Below are 20,198 nucleotides of genomic sequence, written 5' to 3' on the forward strand. Positions count from 1 at the left end.
CTGCTTACCGTAGTTGCGAGACCTGTTGTGGCTCCATATTGGTTCATATATAAGGCGCACCGGATTATAAGGCACACTGTCGGCTTTTGAGAAAATTGAAGGTTTTTAGGTTCCCCCCTGTAGTGCGGAAAATACGATACCTTTTCTACAATCCATCCTTCCGTACTTCCTTCTTCCTTTCCTACTGTCCCTACATCCTTGTGTCTTGCTTCCTTTTTTTGTTCTACTTCCTTTCCTAGTGTCTTCCCTTCTTTGTATCCTTCCTTCTGGACATTCCTTCATGGTGTCCTACCTCCCTTCCAAGTGTCCTTCTTTCCTATCATTCTTGTGTCCTTTTCTTTTGTTCAAGTTGCTCCCCCTCCTCCCTTCTTTCCATCTTTCCTTCCCTATTTAAATCCCTCCGTCAATAGAAATGTCTCCCTCAGATAAATTTAATATCGATGCTCAATATGAAAATTTGGGCCGATATCCGATATCAATAATGCTGTTTTGGCCGATAACCGATATATATATTTCTCTACTGTTTTGATACCTTTGGGGGGGAAAAAAAACTACCAGAAACAAACGGCAACAAGATGGAAATAAATATCGGTTGTTTCATTTATCGGCCCGATACGTTAGAGTCCAAAGGACTGGGAGTTCTGGGGTGGGATTTTTCCATGGAGATGTGAAGGAACCCTGTTGGTAGGAAGAGCCTCCAGAAACGGGGCGGAGTCGAGCGCCGGCGTGCCGACGTCGGCTCTTCTTCTAATTCTTCAAAACAAAACCAGACACCAAACGTCTCCCTCGGTGCGGAGACGCGGCAGACTTTGGGAGCTCCTCCATCCTTAGGAACTTTAACGAGAATCTTTTAGTTTTCTTTAGTATTTGGTTCTTCGGAGTCCAAGTGTTCTTTATCTGTTGGTATTTTAAACATGTTTCGCAGGTCCGTTAGTCGTCCAGAGGTAGAAATTCAGACTCTGTATTAAACATAAACAATAAAAAAATAGGAAGAAAAAAAAAAATCACTCCTTATACTAAAGCTTTGATGTCCTCTTTAGCTCTCTATATCCCTCCATAGCCGTGTTTGGAAAAGTGAAAGGAAAAAAGACTTTTTCTATATTTCTACCGCTTCGAGTCGGCGACAAAGTGAAATAGCTTTTTGGCTTCAACCACGTGTCTGTACATAATGAGTATATTTGCATAGACTTTGCTAGGTATCCCTAAAAACAAGCAATGTGTTGATTCTCAGTGGATCTGTCCGCATATATGAGTGTGACTTTGATATGTTTCTGGAGCCGCGGTGCAGGGGGCGGGGCTAGTTTCAGTAATCCTCCATTTTCTTCTAGTGTTGATGGCGTGCGCACTTTGTCTCACAGAGGCCTGCTTGGTTGTGGTGTCATCATTACTGTCCTGCCACACATCTTTAAAAACCCACAAATGAAGGTAAATCGTACACCGTGATGTAAACTCTTTATTACTATTCTTGTTAGAATTATCATTATCATTATTATTATTATTATTAGGACACTGCCATTCACTTATATTGTAGCTATGGAGATGAAATACACTTTGAATTGAGTGTACCATGTAAAAATGTTTTCCACTTTAAGCAGACACAGATGATGCCGGCTTTCCTCTTTGCAGATTGGTTTCAAGTTTTCTGTTTTTCTATCATTTTAAGTGTGAGCCCAGGTGGAGTAGAAAGCTTGCTGACGAACCTATTATGTTTTTATCTGCCCGGATAAGGAATTAAGTTGTTAATATTTCACCTAAAATCAGGTTGGAGCTCTGGACTTTAAGAAATACTTGATGAGCAGCTTCTTTGTCATGGTTTTGGCCCAAAAATACAAAATATTTACAGTCAGATTCTCCAAAGATGCATAAATTAGGCTTTTTCTGTTCTGAAGAAAACCAGGGCTGAAACGATTAATCGGATTAATCGTGATAAATAGATTATTGGAACAATCATCAGCCTATTTAGTAATTGATTAATAATTAACAGGAGTATACAAATTCAAAAGGAAAAGTGTTATTTGCTGAAAGAAAGATAGAGCAGAAAACTGCAAAAATATAAACTTTTTTTTTTTTTTAAACAGCTAAAGGAATGCTGTTATTTCACTTCAGGTAATAAAATGTTTATTTTCTTTTTTTTTTTTTAATGTAATTATTTATTTGAATCTTTTACAATATTTCTAATATTTTATTTTTTTAAAAGGCTGAAGTGGTAAAGAATGTGTCCATTCTTCCATCTGATTAATCGTCAAAATAATCGTTTAATCACCAGAATATTTGATTAATCGAAACAATCGTTAGCTGCAGCTCTAAATAAAATCTGTCGTTTTCAAACAGAAATTATCCTCATTTATGAGTCAAGCACGTGTCCCTGATTTTTATCAAATAAGAAAAGAAGCATTAACTTGTTAAATAGTGAGAATCTTCACTTTGAATGCACTTAATGAACAAAAGGTCAGGATTCAACCTGCTAATCAAAGGAAGAACTGGACAACTCCAGCCTCTGGTTTGCTGATTTAGCTCTAGACTATTGCATTTTTACTCAATGTTTTTATTATGAAGTAACCCATTAAATACATAATGAACTCAAGTTTTACCATTTCTCTATGGTAATAATTTCATTTCCTTTTTGAGCTGCAATAAAACAAAAAAGGAGCAGCACAAGACAAGTTGTGTTGCTCAGTAATCATCTTATATTATTAATAAACATTTCAGATATCCGTCTGATAATTGATCCACGTTTGCATCCGGCTGACGATAATTTTCTGTAATAATCAGAAAATTGCTTCTTATTTTGTTTGTGCTGTGAATTAGGATTTATCGACAGGATGCAACAAGAGATAATTATCCACGTTTATTAGAATCTCAGTTAAGACAGAAATAAAAAGTAAATTGTCAACAGTGTACTTCATAATTACTGGCACCCCTGATAATGATGCCTTAAAAAACTAGTTCTAGTTTAACAACGGACTCTAGCAGCAGAGGCCCGCAGCATCACGGATCCTCTAAAGTCTGTTTTTGTGTTAGATTGAAATTCTGATCCTGCTGGGGTTTTTCAATTCAATTCAAATTCAGAAGCACTTCATTGATACCCAGTGGAAATTAAATAAAATTTAATCAATCTGACCAAAGAAGCGAGTTCCAGAATGTTTATGTTTGTGATAGTAGGAAATAAAATGACTTTTTTCCAGACTTTTAAGCATATAAACACAGTTTAATCTGGACTTTTTTGATTTGAATTACTCCTCCTAGCAGCGAACTTGTTTGTAGTTTTAACTTTAATTGTTTCTCTGACTTTAGTTAAGGGTAAGTTGAGGAGAGTAGCTAATTTCTTTAGCGTTTTTCTAGCCGTACATAAATGTCGTTTTAAGGAGTTTCTAGGTAAAGTCGGTTATGAATAAATGCTCTCCAAAGGTTGAAGCTGCTGCAGCAATAAGTCGTTTTTCACGCGTCTTTAGCCGGGGTGCTAGTAGATGTGAAGACGCTTGAAGTCGTAATCGGTGTGAAACGAGTTTGTGACTCTGAAAGCCCAACACAACCGCTAACAACCAGTTAGGAACAAAAGCATAAATTTATTTATTTTTCTGTTTTTAGCAGCTCATCTGGCTCCAGACCCCCCTGACCCCCCATGCTCACATCTTGAGTTTATTTGCTCTTCATTTTTGTAGGATTTTTTTGACAAACAGGCAAAAGCTTTTCAGACTTTCCCCTCTGAACTCTGATTCTCTGCTGGTGGTGCTCTGACATTTCGCCAATTTTTCTCCTTTTTTCTCTCAGACATGCAAAGAAAGGTTGCAGTGTAGAGACAATCTTATATGAGGAAACCTGCACCCCTGTTACCTGTTGTGTATGTTTTTTAGAAACTCACTATTTTTGGATTAATTTGTGCTGGTGACAGTTCAGACGTCTGTTTATTATGATGATGATGATGATATTCTGGAGCTTTTATTTTATGGCTATATTTTTGTGTAGGATAGCTGTTTTCGTTCCACCTCTTTTTAATCTTCCTTATCATAAACATATAGTACTGGTTTCCTTTTTTTGTTTTGAAACAACTTGCTGAAAATTGCACGATCAGTTCTTGTGGTATTAGCAAATGCAACGAAGGAAATACCAGTTAAATGCTGCAGTTTTAATTAAGATATATAGAATATATTTATAAAACGGGAAACAAGAGAAATTAGTCATTCATGGAATAAAAAACAAAACATGTAAATGCATGGGACACAGGTAACAGCTAAGCCTATGTTACGTACAGTAATGATAAGGACATGCATCATAAATGAGTTAAAACAGCTCAGAATAATGTAGCATATGAAATACTAAAGATTAAATTTATAGCTAATATATTGTGTCGAGCTGGTCTGCTTTGGGTTTTATTGTAAAGAAGATATTTCTCTTTTTTGTTGTTCTTTTTGTTTTTGAGAATGATATACAGTTTGTGTATATTTTCATATACAAAGTATGCACTGATATGTTATTAAAATTCTATACCGCTTTTACAAAAAAAGTGTTTGTTGTACCAAAGTATCCAAGTCCCTTGAAACCTTTATCCTTTTTGCGTATGTTTTACCGTATTTTATATATTAAATAGACAAACTGAGTGAAATGACACCGAATCTGTGGGTTTTATTTTCTGGTCTCGGTAGAAAGTGTTGCAGCGCTTTTTATCTTCGGCTGTTTTTCACGGTTTTGGTGAGAACCGCGGCGCTAAATTTAGCTGGTTTCTCGTGACCTTGTTCGGCTCTCGGGAGCAACAGCAGAAACTGATGAAGCGATTAGCGTTGTGAAGATGCTGCTCATCATGTCGGCTCGCTAAGTTTTTGTCTAGAAATATAAATCCAGGGTTTCTACGCTGTCTTTTTTTTCCAGGTCTGGATTAATCTAGGAAAAGAAACTATTTGGATTTCCAAACTTTTTTCCCCCTCACCTCCAACCACAATTCAAGAACAAATTAGGACAAAGCTAGGATTTTCAAATCAAAATCTACTCACAAAAATGTTAAATTTTATTGGAAGTGATCATCTACTCCGAGATTTTTACTTTCCTTCTGTTGTCATGGTAACTGAGGCCACATCTACTCATTGACTTAAATTTTACAGTTCAACCTGGTGCACCCAAGTCCGCGTCTGTATCTACTGTATTAAAACTTTGTTAAACACGTCGGGTGTTTTCAAATGAAGACTGACCTAAATCCTGTCTTTATTTTTCAGTTTTCTTCAATGCAATAATATCCAAACTGTATGCCTTTCATTTAATAAGGAAAAAAACGTTTGAAGTTTTGGATCTACAATCTTGTTTCTGCAAAAACAAATTGATTATTTAATTAAAATGGTTCATGCTTAATTTATTGTTGAGTACGTAGAGATGTCTTCTTTGCAGAAGAAGACTGCCTGGCTTTCTACTGGCGGCGGCTGGTCATTCATCCAGCAGGCTGCCGAGTTTTTCAGCTAAAAATGTTTAAAATTGACATGAAATTTGAAAATATCACTTGATAATTATGTGTTATTGAAAGACTAGAAAATTAACACCCAACCAACTAAGAAAGTCTTAAAAAATGCTAACATTTTTAAAAAACTTTTTTTTTAAATAAGCAGTGCTCAGCCTGGTGGGGGCACCAGTAAAGCCTGGTGGCCCGCCAGGCTTATAATACACTGGAGGAAACCCTGACAGAATTTTCTGGGGTAGCCAGCATTTTTTAAGAGGATGATGGTCTCCTTACGCCCCCCTCTTTGGGTTGCCACTGGTTCTATTTTATTTTCTCACATAAACTATTTTAAATTGACTAAATTTCCTACAATAAGAAAAAATTTTGCAACTAAATTAGTTTTTTCTGCTCTTTAAGGTGTTTTTGCACAATAACAAAGCAGCTCAAGTTAAATTCAGGTTGTCTGGTTTAGCGATACCGTGGACGCCCATATATGGGCGTCTGTCTGCCTGTTTTCTAAGTTTTGCCCCTAAAGAATTAAAATGTAAACATTTCTTCGCCTCCAAACGGAGCAGAGCGCCATTTAACGACACCAGACGGGCCAAGTTCCCAACGAACACATTATGTGGACCTAAAATGGCGTTTGGCATTTTAATATTAATAAACATTCGCTTGAGTTACATAAAAGTTTTAATGGTCGAGTTAAAGAGCTTCTGTTTACCAGAGTTGTTTTTCTATAACATGTTTAATCATCTGAGTGCAGTTGTTGAGGGTTTATTGGAGTTGCTGCTCAAGTCATGACATGTCTTACTATGGAAAACATGAAGGTATTTACTGTAAAAACACCCTGATGAAGAGAGAAAAAAAGGTTACACTGAAATAAGAGAACATTTTGTGTCTTTTCATAATCAATTAATGCCAACTTTGCTTAAATTGTGCTTAAAGTATTTAGATTTTTTAATTTTGTAACCTAATTATAGTACATAAATCAATGGGATTTTATATATGGGAACATAAAATTTAATTTATGCTGTAATAATTGTCCAGAGTTAGTTATAGTAGTGTGTTGGCATGTTACATTTTCAAAATACTTTTAGAGACTCAAAGATCTGAGTTACTGAGAGCTGATTTTTTTAACTCACCAGACTCACCGTCCACATAGACATAAAAAACAAAAACATGAGTTCAGATTTCAGCAGGATTATGTTGGTTAAAAATGGATGTCATTTCTAAACTTACACTGATTTAGAGTAAATTTAACACCAAAATCATTACAGAGTATTTTGTATTTTGCACAAAACAGATTACAGGTTGTTGGAGATAAATATTAATTTCCAGTGTTTATGCGTCATTTGGGATTGGCTACAGATTTTTTAATCTGGAAGCCATTGAAGCTACGTTTTGGGTTTTTTGGTTGTTTTTATTTTACATTAAATCTGTCTGTACAAGACAGACGATCCAATAACTAGCGATTTATTCTGCATTGTCAGCTTTATGTATCATAAAACCTCAATGTACCGAATTACTGAATGAAATATTGATCCCGTCTGCTTCACATCATTCTAGAAAAAAAGACTAGTTTTATTTTTATTTTTTAGCAGATTATGTTGTAAACAAGAAGCTTTGCTCTGGGAAACAGGGATTTAACTTTCATTTAATGATTTACATTAAAAGCAGCAGTGTGGAAAAATAAAAAACACATTAATTTAAAAACAAAAATATAACATTTTGTGAAAAATAAAAATGACCATAAAATACAGACAATTTTTTTATATATATATTTTGTGCTTTGAAGAATTGAGGGGAAATCTGTGAAAACAATTTGTTTTATGAATCCAACTTGTTTTGCAAAACATTTAAACAGAAATAAAAACAACAAAAATACAAACTTCACTTTTAAATGTAAAAACATGAAAGGGAACAACTGTTATCGGTTACAATCGAAACCAAAGATTTACAACGATTTTATTCAATAAAAGTTTAGAAATGTAGAATTTTCTTTTCTTTAATAGATAAACCGAATTGTTAGAATTTACACTGGACTATTTGATAAAACTTCACATTTTTCTCTTTTTAAATTAAACATTCCTCCCACTTGCTCTTTTCTAACTTGAAGCTGATATTTTATGTTTTTATTAATCAAAACTGACATTATTTCAGCATCAAGTTGATTAAAAATAGACTCATTAAATCCAGAGTTCTCACACTTCTCATTTAATTCATTTTAAATTAACTCATTTTAAAGTCTACAACCAGACAGTTGTTTGTTTTTTTTAGGTTTGGATTTATAGATTAAGAACATTTTTTACTTGCATTTGTTCATTTAAGTGAATATAAAATAAAAAAGAGGCACATGTTATAAATTGGCTTTAATTGCACATTGTTACTAAGGTTTCATTCAAACGCAGACTGACAGCCTTAGAAGCTTATCTGAGCCAAACAAAACAAACTTAATGTCTTTAATAGCAGATAATTGGCACATAATAAGTAAACACTTTAGAAAATGCTGAGAAAACATGTAAGTTTGGTTGCATATAATAACTAACTATATAACGACAGGCAGGGTGATATTAAGGTTAATACAGGAATGAATAGTGAACACTATAATCCTTAGGATTTTAACTAAATCAGACGTATTTGTAGATATTTAGTGAGAGAACAGAAGATTTATTTGGCTTCTAACCCAGTAAATTCAGTGGTTTTATTTAGAGTCATTACAGATTTCCAAACTAAGCTTGTTTGGTTGGTTTTCCGTTGTAAACAAGCAGCTTAACTCGCCACATGTTCACCGCAGAGACATAAAATTCTAAATCAGACTCAAACTTACTGATTAAACATATAAAAGGTGTCTGTGTGATTTGCCTGAGTGAGTCATGTTTCCTGAGGTTCCTGAAGGTGTCGTAGCTGCTTTTCTCACTATGTTTTTTAGACCTTAATACCACCAGCGCAGCTTCGGCGGAGGATCGGTGGCGGGCGGCGCCACGTCAAACACGGAGCCCGGCCCGACCGCCGTGCAGACGTAGTAGATGTTGGCGCCCAGCATCACCAGGACGGGGAGGAAGGAGAAGCCGAAGCCGAAGGCCCTGATGCTGCTGCCCAGAACGAGGCAGACCCAGTAGATCAGCCTGCAGAGAGACGAGGATCCATCAGAACCACGTGTAGCAACAACAGGAGAAATATCAGAACAGAACCTCTACAGAGAAACCAGAAAACTGAGTCCAGGCTGAACAATGTCTTCTGGCATTTCTTCAAATTATAGAGTGGATGAATGAATGGATAGAGAGTGAATGAATGGATGGATGGACGGATGGATGAATGGATGGATGGATGGACGGACAGAAGGATGGAAAGATGGATGGATGGATGGATGGATGGACGGACGGAAGGATGGAAAGATGGATGAATGGTTAAACGGTTGGATGGTTAAACGGTTGGTTGGATGAACAGATTCTCTGACTGAATTGTTTACAATTCGACGATTCTTTACAAGTAAATAAAAACATCACATCGTCTTTTCTGATTGTCAGACGTGTTTTTAAACAAAATTACCTGAAAGACGAACTAAGAAGTAGCAGGAAATGAACATAAATTCCTCCAGCAACTGCAACTTCCAACCAGGTTGAGCAACAGATCAAACTGGTTCAGATGGTAAAGTGCAAGTAGCAACTTGTGTTTCCTGCTGAATCACTGCTGGTTTCATGAACCAGGTTAGGGTTAGTACATTTCCTCCCGCGTTTATCAAGAAAAACAAACCGTCTTACTGGCAGCTGAACTTACAGGAAGTTTATAGTTACAAAAGGAAGTGTGTTGCTGGAAGGTTCTTAGATAATGATTCATCGATCGGTTGAAGGCAGACAAACGAAACATGAACGTTTTTCCAAGACAAAGATATGGAGTCGCTTTTCTGAGACAGAGTGAGAAATCTAAGCATCTGGATGATCAAAGGACAACTATGAAAAAATATTGTTTTAAAGGTGACTATTATAGTTCCTAGAACAGGTTGGGATAGGCCTGTGGGAGACGTGAAACATGTTTATTACATTTCTTACAGAAAATTATTCTTGGATATTGAGGTTTTAATCTGCTCAGTTCTTTCTGAATTATCTATTTTAGAGCATCTTGTCACTTTAAATCCAAATAATCTGCTGCTGGCCACGCCTCCCAATTCAACTTTTACCACATGAAAATGGCTGCAACAGTTTTGCAATTATATGACTGTACAACTTTGAAAAGCAGAAGTGGAGCCTCCTGCACAACCAACAAGAATGCAGCAAGTGATTTCTAAACACTTGCTGCAACAACAACAAAAAAAGGTCTTTTCCAGAAGTCATTGTACAGCACATACAGATGTAAAACCAGCTGACCAAACGTGCTGGAGCTTTGCTCAGGTAGCTAGGTGACGGGTGGAACTCTGCTGGGGTTGCTAGGTGACGGGTGGAACTCTGCTGGGGTTGCTAGGTGACGGGTAGTGCCTGCTGATTTGTGACATTACATTCAGGAGGTTTTTGAAACAGCTCTTTTGCTGGACACCAAAACATTTTGACTTATTGTTTTTGTTTTTTTAACACTTGGGCTGGAAGTACGAAAACATACAAAATGTGAGTTTTACATAACAGGCTCCCTTTGAAAACAACAATCAGTACAACAATAAAATCCTTTTTTATCCGTTTTGTGTAAACACCCACCTGCCAAAAACAAATATGATGGTGAGCAGCGGCACCAGCTTAAGAAGGTCCTGGCTGATGTAGGTTGCCATGACGGCAAGCTGCAGGAAGTAGAAGAGGAAGAGAGACAGCGATTCGTTGACGTAGTGCCTGTGAACCATCACTTCCTTGTCCACCAGATTTCCCTGATAGAGCGGCTTCAGGGCGCTGAAGCGCAGCCAGGCGATTCCCTGGACCAACACGCCTGCACACACACACACACACACACACACACACACGTTACTGGAAATCAGAGCAGAAATCACACAACATATGGGAACTGTGAGGTCTTGCTAGCGCTGAAATGATTAATTACTAACTGGAGTATACAGACTTCAACAACACAGAGCAGAAATTAATTCAAAAATGTACAAAAAACATTAAAAAAATTGCATTTAAGATGAAAAACATAAAAATGTCCTACTCAGAACTCAAGTCACAGTTTTAGTTTCACTTGGTTAAAATTTTGTAAATAAATCTCCTGTTAACCACCTTTTACTATCCAATTATTAATGAGTTTATCCAAAATAAATAACCAACAGATCAGTCCTACACTTTATTAGAAAGCAGGAAGGTTGAGCTTTTCACATGTTAGACATATTTATTAGCTGTAGGAACATCTTTTACAACAAATGAACAAGCAGACACTAAAATAATCCTGCTATTGCCACGTCTCTGTTTAAACAATCACTTATAATATTACATTTTTCCAAAAAGACAAATGTTAAGAATTAGAAAACAAGGACCGCCATCATTGGAAAAATTTACTCATTGAACACATTTCAGTAGATTCTCACTTACATTATAAATAACATAATTATCTTATATATTATGATTGTTTCTGTTTCCTCCTTTTTTCTCTCTTTTTTTGTCTTTTTCCTGTATTATTCTTTACATCCCAGGTATTTCCTTTATATAATGCACCAAACTGCACTTGGTAACTTTTTAACTCCAGTAATTTATCCATTACATGTTTATATTTACCTGCATCTTACAGAAAATTTATTGATTTATTAATATTGTCACTATTATTACTTGATTGTTGTCGTTTTAATTTCTTTACATGCTGACAAAGTCAGAGTTAATTTAGTTCAGCATCACTGCTCACACACTCATTAATGTTCATTCATTTACTCAAAGTACTTTTTGTTTTTTCACTAATGTAATGTACCGTTGCAATCTTCAATAACTATAAAAAAAACAAGAAATGCAAAGAAAATGTTTTCTTATGTCATTTATTTGTTTATCTGCATTAACGTATTTCTAATATTGTACAAAAAAGGCCTAAAAATTAGCAGAATGTGTCAATATTTTTATTCAATTGATCAAACGATTAATCGTTTACTAAAATAATCGTTAGTTCCCGCCGTCGGTCTTACCCAGGGTGATGGGGATGATGGCGAAAAATGAGCAGCGGAGTGTGTAGAGCACTCTGTAGGGGGCGCTGTCGAGCTTGGGTGGGTCAAAGGGGAGCAGCGCGTATCCACCCCACACCAGCAGGGGGAAGCAGATCCCTGCGGCCAACGTGGCTAACGCCAGCTGCAGCTTCTCGCTGCACACATCTGAGGACGAGACGCAGTCAGAGGTTGTCAGAGAGGAGAAATAAATAATAATAAAAGATCAAAACTGAAGTTAGCAGTTCACAATATTGGTTTAACTACTAATACATGTACTTTTTGATCAGAAAAGAACAAGTAAACTCCATGGAGAAAGACGTAGAGAGCATGTGGTCCATGTCCTCCCTGGGTTTTCACCCACAGTCACTTCTCTACTTAAAACCCAAATATAAATTTAATTAATTTCAATAATAATGTCTTATTGCCTTATGATGAAGTGAAATCTTTTAAACTGGTAGTCAGATTTCAACCCAAATAAACTTTTCACTTATCAAACTGATATTTTTTAACTCGGGCCACGACTTTAATGCTTTCATTTTGATTAGAGATTTTAACACGTTAAACATTTTAACACACTTAATCGCTCTTTATTTTTCCTTGTACCCGTAGGGGTACATTTTTGCTTTAAAAACACAGTCTGATGGAAAACTGTAAAAGAATATTGTTTTGTACAAGTTGTGCAAAAACGAGTTGGTCAATCAGCAAATATATTCAAGTATAAAATATCATCTCAGTCCTAAATATGTCGCAGCAGCAAAGATCAAATACATTTGTTGTTGAGCTCATTTGTATATTTATTCAATAACTTAGCAGCAAAAATGGCGTTTGAATTGAAAATACGGCTGCAACTAACAATTATTTTAGTAATCAATTATTCTAACTTGCAACATTCTGGAGGTTTTAAATTTAACCACACAAACATTTTTTTATGTAACATTAGAAATACATTAAAAGTTGCATCCAATCAAAAATGTTATTCTTTTTTTTTAAATAAGAAAATAAACATTTATAACATTGCATTCTTTTTGAAGGTTGATCATTTGTAGCAAAGGACGAAAAGATATTTTAACATCTACATGTGAACGGCTCAGAACTTTATGATTATAAAGTTCAGCGCTAATCTGTTGATTATTTTTTGGATTAATAACTGGATAGCAACATATGTTTAATATGAGAGGTTTTATATATAAATTAGAGCTTTATGAAACTAAAACTTTGCCTCTACAGGAGTTTTGGGTAGAACATTTTTACAGACAGAGTTTTTTATACATTAAAAGCAAAATGTTTTTATTTTTTGTACAGTTTTGGCTTAATTACTGCTCTGAGTTTGTTGCTCTTCTTTCAAATGTCTATTTATGACTCCAGTTAACAATTAATCGATTACTAAATTAGTTGACGATTATTTCAGTAATCGATTAATCACGGTTAATCGGATGAATCGTTTTGACACTAGTTGAACATGTTGATTATTTTCACTTTTAGTCGAGTCTCAGTGCTGATTTTAACAGAAATTGACCAATTTAAGTATTGACTAATTTCTCTAGATGTGTTTGGAAGTCGATCAGATCCATTTGATTCTAATAAACTGGGTTTTTCACTCACAATACTTGTCGTCCTGATCTTCCCACTCGGGGTAAAACTGTGCAGCGGGGTCGTGCTCCATGTTCAGCTCCTCCTCTTCCTCCCTGAAGTGCCGCTCTTCTTCAGGAAGCTCGTTGGTGGTGGGACACACAATCGTGACATGTGGAGTGAAACCCGTAGAAGGTTTCTCAGACATCCACCCCTCGTCCTCCTCGTCCTCATCATCGGCCAGTGAGCCGTCTCCTTTGTCGTCCCTCCACCTCTCACCCTCAGGCATGCTCTCCCTCCACTTCGCTTTGCTCCTCACATCTCCGTCCGCTTGGCTTCGTTCCTCTGACAAGTCCTGACTCAACCCAGAGTCTTTCTCCTCGGGCCCTAAGACATCATCGTCCTGCTCCAGCAGCAGCCTCCTGTGTTTGTCTCCAGGCCAGGGTAAAGTGGACGGCTCAAAATGAGCAGATCTCGCCATTTCTTCTTCTTCTTCTTCCTCCTCCTCCTCATCTGTGCTCTCCTTCAGCTCCTCTGCGCTGGTGTCACTGTCTTCTTGTTTTTCACCTTCTGTTATTCTAGGTTTCCCATTCGAACCATCGCGTGGAAAAACCACCACATCATTTAAATCCACGACCAACCCATCCTGAACAGCCATTCTGAAACTGTATATTTTGATTTATTTACTGATTTCTAGCCGATATCCAGTTGAATTATAAAGATCCTCAGTGTTTGTAGCAACTCCTTTTGCTCAAGGAAGCCATTTTCAGACACAGCAATCCTGGAAATGTCCCTGTGAAGACAAGAACAACGACACGCCGTTTTATCCTAACAACCAAAGTTCAATGTTTATCATGGGTGTGTTGCTCGATGTGGCTGATCCTGTCCCCACACAGGACGATCCAGTTTACATAGCAGGTTTCTGTTAGGGCAGTTTTGATTTCACAGGCAGTCAAAAGGTACTTCTACGAAATGTCACTGGATTTGTGCAGAATTATAAAGAAACTAAGGGAGGGGGGAAGAGGGCAGATTTATTATCTATTATTCAATATCAATATTATACTAAATTCAACACAGTGAATTTTGGCTGAATGTATGTTTACTTTAATTAGGGATGAGTCATTTGGAGTCAAAATAATCATCATAGCGTTACTCACAGGCATCCTGTTATTAAATCAGTTGTTTTGTACTTAGCAACAATAATAACCCTAATAATAATAAAAATAAACAAGTATACAGTTTCGTACAGGCAATAAATCGTCACCTATTTTTTTTTTAAATTACTATTTAACTCCTTCAGCCTTAAACACCCATCCATCCATTTTCTAACACCCTTGTCCCCAGTTGGGTCTGGAGGTGCTGGTTCCGATCTCCAGCTAAGGTTCCGGGCGAGAGGCGGGTTCGTCCTGCCAGCTGCGCCACTGTGCAGCCCTCAGCCTCAACCATAAAACTGTTGGTTTTCGTTTAAAACAGATTAAAAAGATATTATAATTTAAGTTAAAACAACTTATAGCAGTAATACATGTTTGTATGTGATCTCTAATGTAGCCTAGCGCTGTGTAGCTATGAAGGAATGTAGTTTAGCTCAACTTGTTTAGCGACTACATAACGACTTTAAACGACACAACAAAAAATAAAAAATCAAACCTGAATGTTTCCGCCAACCCGGTTTTAGTCGACCCACGTCGCCAAAACCTTCGTCAACCTTGGGATTTTGTTGAAAGTCCTGTCGTTTTGCGGTCCAGTTTTTATGATAGCAGTTACCTGTCAGGTGGAGGAAAGTTGTTTTTCCTCAAAGATTGTTCATTGTGAGGAGAGGAATCACTCCGCCGGAGATCCCGGCTCCCAAAAACCGTCCAGCGTAACGGTCGACTTTATCACATTTATCCCGCAGTGTTGGATAAATAAATAAATAAAAATCCATTCCTACATAAATGAATGTTTAAAGAAAGAAAAATTATTTGAACCCGTTTGTATATTATAGTATTTTATTTATTTATTTATTTTCTTGTACTTCTGTTTACAAGAAAAACAGAAGTGAACGCAACATTTAGAGAATCTGACATTGAATAAAATCTGAAAAAAATCAAACTTACAGATAAATCACATTCCAAATTACGTTCAACAGTCATTCAGTTTTGGTCTTGGCGATTTTTACATATTCAAAAATAATGACAGCAAAGAGAGAAAAATTTATTACATGTAAAAAAAAAAATAAAATAAAAACGAGGGGGAAAAGCTGTTTAGTAATCAGAATGCAGCTATAATTGCACTTTAATTAAACACACATTACAAAGAAGACAAGAAAGACAGACGACACTTACTTTTTTAAAGAACATGAAATTTTTAGGTCAAGATATTAAACCCACTCACTCAATGTGAAAATGCATTTTTGTCATTATTAAAAACATAATTTTATGATTACATTTCTATAAAAATAAAGCTTGGCATCACATTATAATTCAAAATAAAATAACCGGAGGATGGCTGTTGATTTGTGGGAAGAGTTTAAGAATAATCAGAGTTTTGTTTTGTTTTATTTTAGAAAAGTTGGAGCTGCTTGAGAACAGAACGTCTGGATTCAACTGAACTGAACCGGTCACTCTAAATGAGTCGATTTTGTGAGTCATGATTCATTTGCTGGCCGTATCAGTCACATTCCTAGATATTTCACCTTTGTTAGAAGCTTAAACTTTGAAGCGCTTCTCAGTGAACCTGAGTTTGAATTTCTTTCCGCATCATGTGCAGGTGTTGAGCAGCAGGTATGTGTGGCTTTTCCGCCATGTTTCCACCCTGAGGGCACCGCAGTGTCGACTGAAGACACGGGAAAGTTTTCACAACTGGAGGAGAAACAACATGAGAGACATCAGGTGATGCTGCCAGTCATCCACTAAATAAAACTGTAGAGTCAGTAATGTTGCATTATCTGTTGAAAAAGAGACAACTTGTCATTTTAATCAACATCTACAGGTAATGAGTTGGCATTCTTAAAGAACAACCTTTCAATTGACATTTTTGGGTTTGAGAATAAGGAATAGCATAAACGTTTTGCAAAAGAAGGATGAACTGATTGACTTCTATGTGGGAAAATTATATTAACTGACAAGAAAAACAGATATAAAAAGAGGTTGCTGGGTGCTTTAGTGTCATTCTGTGCATTTATTTCCTGAGTTAGAACCTGCATTTGTTGTTATGTCTAAAATATTAGCTTGTTCTGTATTAATTTTAACCCATGTGAAAAGGTTGCAGATCTCTGATCTAAAACAACAAAATATAAAATTTTAAGTTTTGCAAGACAATAGTGTTGCAGTTTAGAATTAAAAATTGGTGTTTTTTCCATTAATGTCTAAATATATAACTTATAGTGGACATTTCTACACAATAAGCTGGTTTTAGAGACCATCACACTGAGGAAGTACACAAAGAGAGAATCTATATTTTCGGAAAAAAGAAAAGTGGAAAAGTAAGGAAAGACAAAATGTTGAAAAAGTTTACAAGAAATGAAACCAGGAAAGATAAAAAGGGACAAGCAAGAAAGAAATGAAGACTAAAAAGGAAGAAGGAAAATGTTAAAGAAGAACAAAAATGAAAAAGACGACAGAAAATGAGGAAGGGAGCCTGGAAGGACAAAATGAACGCAACATTTAGAGAATCTGACATTGAATAAAATCTGAAAAAAATCAAAAATATTCTAAAATCTTGTTTTCCAGACCTGGGAAATACTTAAATATAATTCTAGACATGTAAAAACTTAATAAGTAAGATTATACTATATATATATATATATATATATATATATATATATATATATATATATATATATATATATAGTATATACTGCTCAAAAAATAAAGGGAACACTTAAACAGGTGTTTAACACTTAAAGTGTGAACACTTAAACAACACAATATAACTCCAAGTAAATCAAACTTCTGTGAAATCAAACTGTCCACTTAGGAAGCAACACTGATTGACAATCAATTTCACCTGCTGTTGTGCAAATGGAACTTTGTACAGAACAAAGTATTCAATGAGAATATTTCTTTCATTCAGATCTAGGATGTGTTATTTGAGTGTTCCCTTTATTTTTTTGAGCAGTGTATATATATATATATATATATATATATATATATATATATATATATATATATATATATATATATATATGAAGGTTTTTCAGTTTGTAGTGACTCATCTGTCCTAACACAATCTTTGTCAGTGACTCAGGTGCATAGTTCATTAATGACGTCACAAACAGGACTCGAGGATGTGGAGCCGCTAAAGACAGAATTATCCTGAGCTGCTATTAGCCATTATTTACTCAAATGTTTATAAAATAAAATAAAAAACAACAGAAAATAAAATGGCCAGATGAACATTTTATTTTAATTCAGACATTTTCTCACAAATTATTCATCTTAAAAATCCACTTCAAAGCCTAATTCCCTCTTAGATTTCAAAAGTTGTCAATATGAGTAATAATCACGTACGACGCACAAGTACCCAAAACACACACATGAATGTTGGTGATATCATCAATTGATCCCAGAAAATGTTAAAAACAAAGAACAATAAAAAAGAAAAACAATGAGCGCTACACGCCTAACATTAAAAGACAAAACAAATTGTTAATAGATGCAAACAGGAGGAAATCTTCCAGGGCGCAACAGGAAAGCGAGATGTGGTTTTTATTGGACTGCTGGAGGAATGCAACTAACAAAGAGTCAATAAAATAAAGTACATTCAAAGCTTTGGCACTGAGGCGACAACAGAACAAGGAGTCATGGACAACAAACAACTGAAATGCTTAATATCAAAGAACTTCATCCCGAAATTAACGTTAAATTATTAGAAACAAAATACCTCAAATTGACACTTTGTTTTTTGTTCAATACTTTGTTTTTAAAAACTGTTTTCCACCGTCGGTTTAAGAAATGAAAAGCACATTTTGGCCGATTTACAAGGCATAAAAAGAAGATTCTGGATGGAAAAAACTAGATCAGCTTCTAGCGCCACCTTCTGGAGGATGTTAAAGGTCCTCAGTTTCATCTCTTAATGGACATTGGAGGGTTTGTGTTAAAAACAAGCCAAAAAGGGACAAGAAAAGTCAATATATATTTTATCTTGTGCGCCGATAAAACTGCTGGAGGTCGAAATCGGCCCAATTTTCCATTAATGAGCTTCGATCAGTGACCAAAAAAATAAAAAAATAAAAGCATCAAAAACAGGAAGTCCCGCTATTTTCAGTCTGTAAAGGCATCGACAATCAACATATACTTTGACACATTTTGTTTTGAACTGAATACAATTCAGATAAAGGTTAAAGATCAAGTGCTTAAATGGACATAATCTTGTATTTCCTTCATGCGAATGTACAGACATGTTTTTGTTGTGTTATTTTCTTTATTACAATCTTTAGAAAAAGAAAACAGAACAAATAGTCTGAATCAAACTTTTTCTTTTATGAATATGTCCAATAAAAACAAAACGCTGCAAAAACACAAAATCCTGCCAAGTATTTCTGCTCTAGTTTTCACTAAAACTACGTTTACGCTTCGAGGGTCGTCTCCCTCAGCAGTGGCTCTGCGTACCGAGCCCACTGCCCTTCACCCCGACGACCCGTCAGGTCCAGAACCAACCTCAGCAGTGGCTCTGCGTACCGAGCCCACTGCCCTTCACCCCGACGACCCGTCAGGTCCAGAACCAACCTCAGCAGTGGCTCTGCGTACCGAGCCCACTGCCCTTCACCCCGACGACCCGTCAGGTCCAGAACCAACCTCAGCAGTGGTGGGTCCCATCAGGGACTACAACGAACGGGCGAAACATCTGGTGTGAGGCAAACCGTCTAATCCTGAATGCCAACAGAAGAAATTGCCCGGTGAAGAAAGCTCAGCAGCGTCTGGATGAGAATAGGGCTTGTCGCGATAAACAATAAATCAATTAATCGCACGATAAATTAAAATTATCTACCTCATTTGAATTTATTGCGTGTCATCCAGTGACGACACTGGATGAGAAAAGGCTCAACTCCGCTGACGCCTCCCTTCCTCATTTCCTTAGCGTAATGGAGGAGTGAACTATTGCATCAGGCAGTCGGATTGTTATCTAAATATAATGATTATTGATGGGATATTTAGTATACAGACTTCATAATCTGTATTCTTTTGGTTGAATGTACCGTAGTTTTTATTTCCACTTTGGTTTTATGTTGTTTAGTTTTTATTCAACTGCATTTTTAACGTAGACTGAGTCCATTTTATTTTTGCTTTTGGTTGTTTTGTTTATTTTTTTATCAGTTCCAGTGTTAAATGTTCTTTTGAAAAAAAAAAAGTATCTTATTTTTGGCAGGATGTTGCTTGCATTACCATTGCATCAGTTTAAAAAATGGTCTTCAAACAATATTATCGTTTATCGCAATAATCTTTGAGACAATTAATCGCTCAGCAGATTTTGTTATTGTGACGGGCCTAGTTGAGAAGAGCAAACCTTCCCGCTCCCATCCTCACCACTTCCTACAGAGGGACAATACTGACCAGCAGCATCTCTGTCTGCTTTGGAGCATCGAGAGCAGGGGTGGGCAACTCCAGGCCTCGAGGTCCGGTCTCCTGCAACTTTTAGATGCGTCTCTACTTCAACACACCTGAGTCAAATAATGAGGTCATTAGCAGGACTCTGGAGAACCTGACTGCATTTAGGAGGTGATTCAGTTATTGGATTCAAGTGTGTTGGACCAGGGAGACATCTAAGAGTTGCAGGACACCGGCCCTCGAGAACCAGGATTGCCCACCCCTGATCCAACGCCTCAGACTGGCAACGTGTGGAGAGAGAGGTGAGGACAGCGGGGATTCATCGGGGCCGATCGTCCTTCCATCCCTGACGGCGCTCACAGTCGCCGTCTGTCCAGGGTTCGGTCGATTATAAAGGTTTGTTCTCCCTGCTGCCTAAAAGTTTCAAATGCAGAACAACCAGATTCCACAGCCGCTTCATCCCTCATAAGACTGCTAAACTGCCATTAGTTTAACCTTTTATTATATATATTTGCATTAATACTTTTATTATTACTTATTTATTGAAGCGTTGCAACGATTTTCTTCCAATTTGTACATT

General features: G+C 36.4%; 1 protein-coding gene and 2 long non-coding RNA genes across 3 annotated transcripts; 1 reads left to right on the plus strand and 2 right to left on the minus strand.

The window, feature by feature from the left end:
* Positions 1-7,623: 7,623 nt before the first annotated feature.
* On the minus strand, positions 7,624-14,905 carry tmem79a (transmembrane protein 79a). The gene is made up of 5 exons (XM_028037168.1): positions 14,739-14,905; positions 13,125-13,884; positions 11,505-11,687; positions 10,108-10,330; positions 7,624-8,547 (listed from the first exon to the last, which is right to left on the minus strand). The coding sequence occupies exons 2-5, from the start codon at positions 13,747-13,749 to the stop codon at positions 8,355-8,357; spliced, it is 1,224 nt and encodes a 407-aa protein (XP_027892969.1). The 5' UTR covers positions 13,750-13,884; positions 14,739-14,905; the 3' UTR covers positions 7,624-8,354.
* A 2,552-nt stretch (positions 14,906-17,457) lies between these two features.
* Positions 17,458-18,937, minus strand: LOC114156631 (uncharacterized). The gene is made up of 2 exons (XR_003597981.1): positions 18,869-18,937; positions 17,458-18,799 (listed from the first exon to the last, which is right to left on the minus strand). It is a non-coding gene; the product is annotated as an uncharacterized LOC114156631 (long non-coding RNA).
* Positions 18,602-19,483, plus strand: LOC114156632 (uncharacterized). The gene is made up of 2 exons (XR_003597982.1): positions 18,602-18,717; positions 18,856-19,483. It is a non-coding gene; the product is annotated as an uncharacterized LOC114156632 (long non-coding RNA).
* The last annotated feature ends 715 nt before the right edge of the window (positions 19,484-20,198 follow it).

Source organism: Xiphophorus couchianus, chromosome 13 (assembly GCF_001444195.1).
Source record: "Xiphophorus couchianus chromosome 13, X_couchianus-1.0, whole genome shotgun sequence".
NCBI classification, from domain to species: Eukaryota; Metazoa; Chordata; class Actinopteri; order Cyprinodontiformes; family Poeciliidae; genus Xiphophorus; species Xiphophorus couchianus.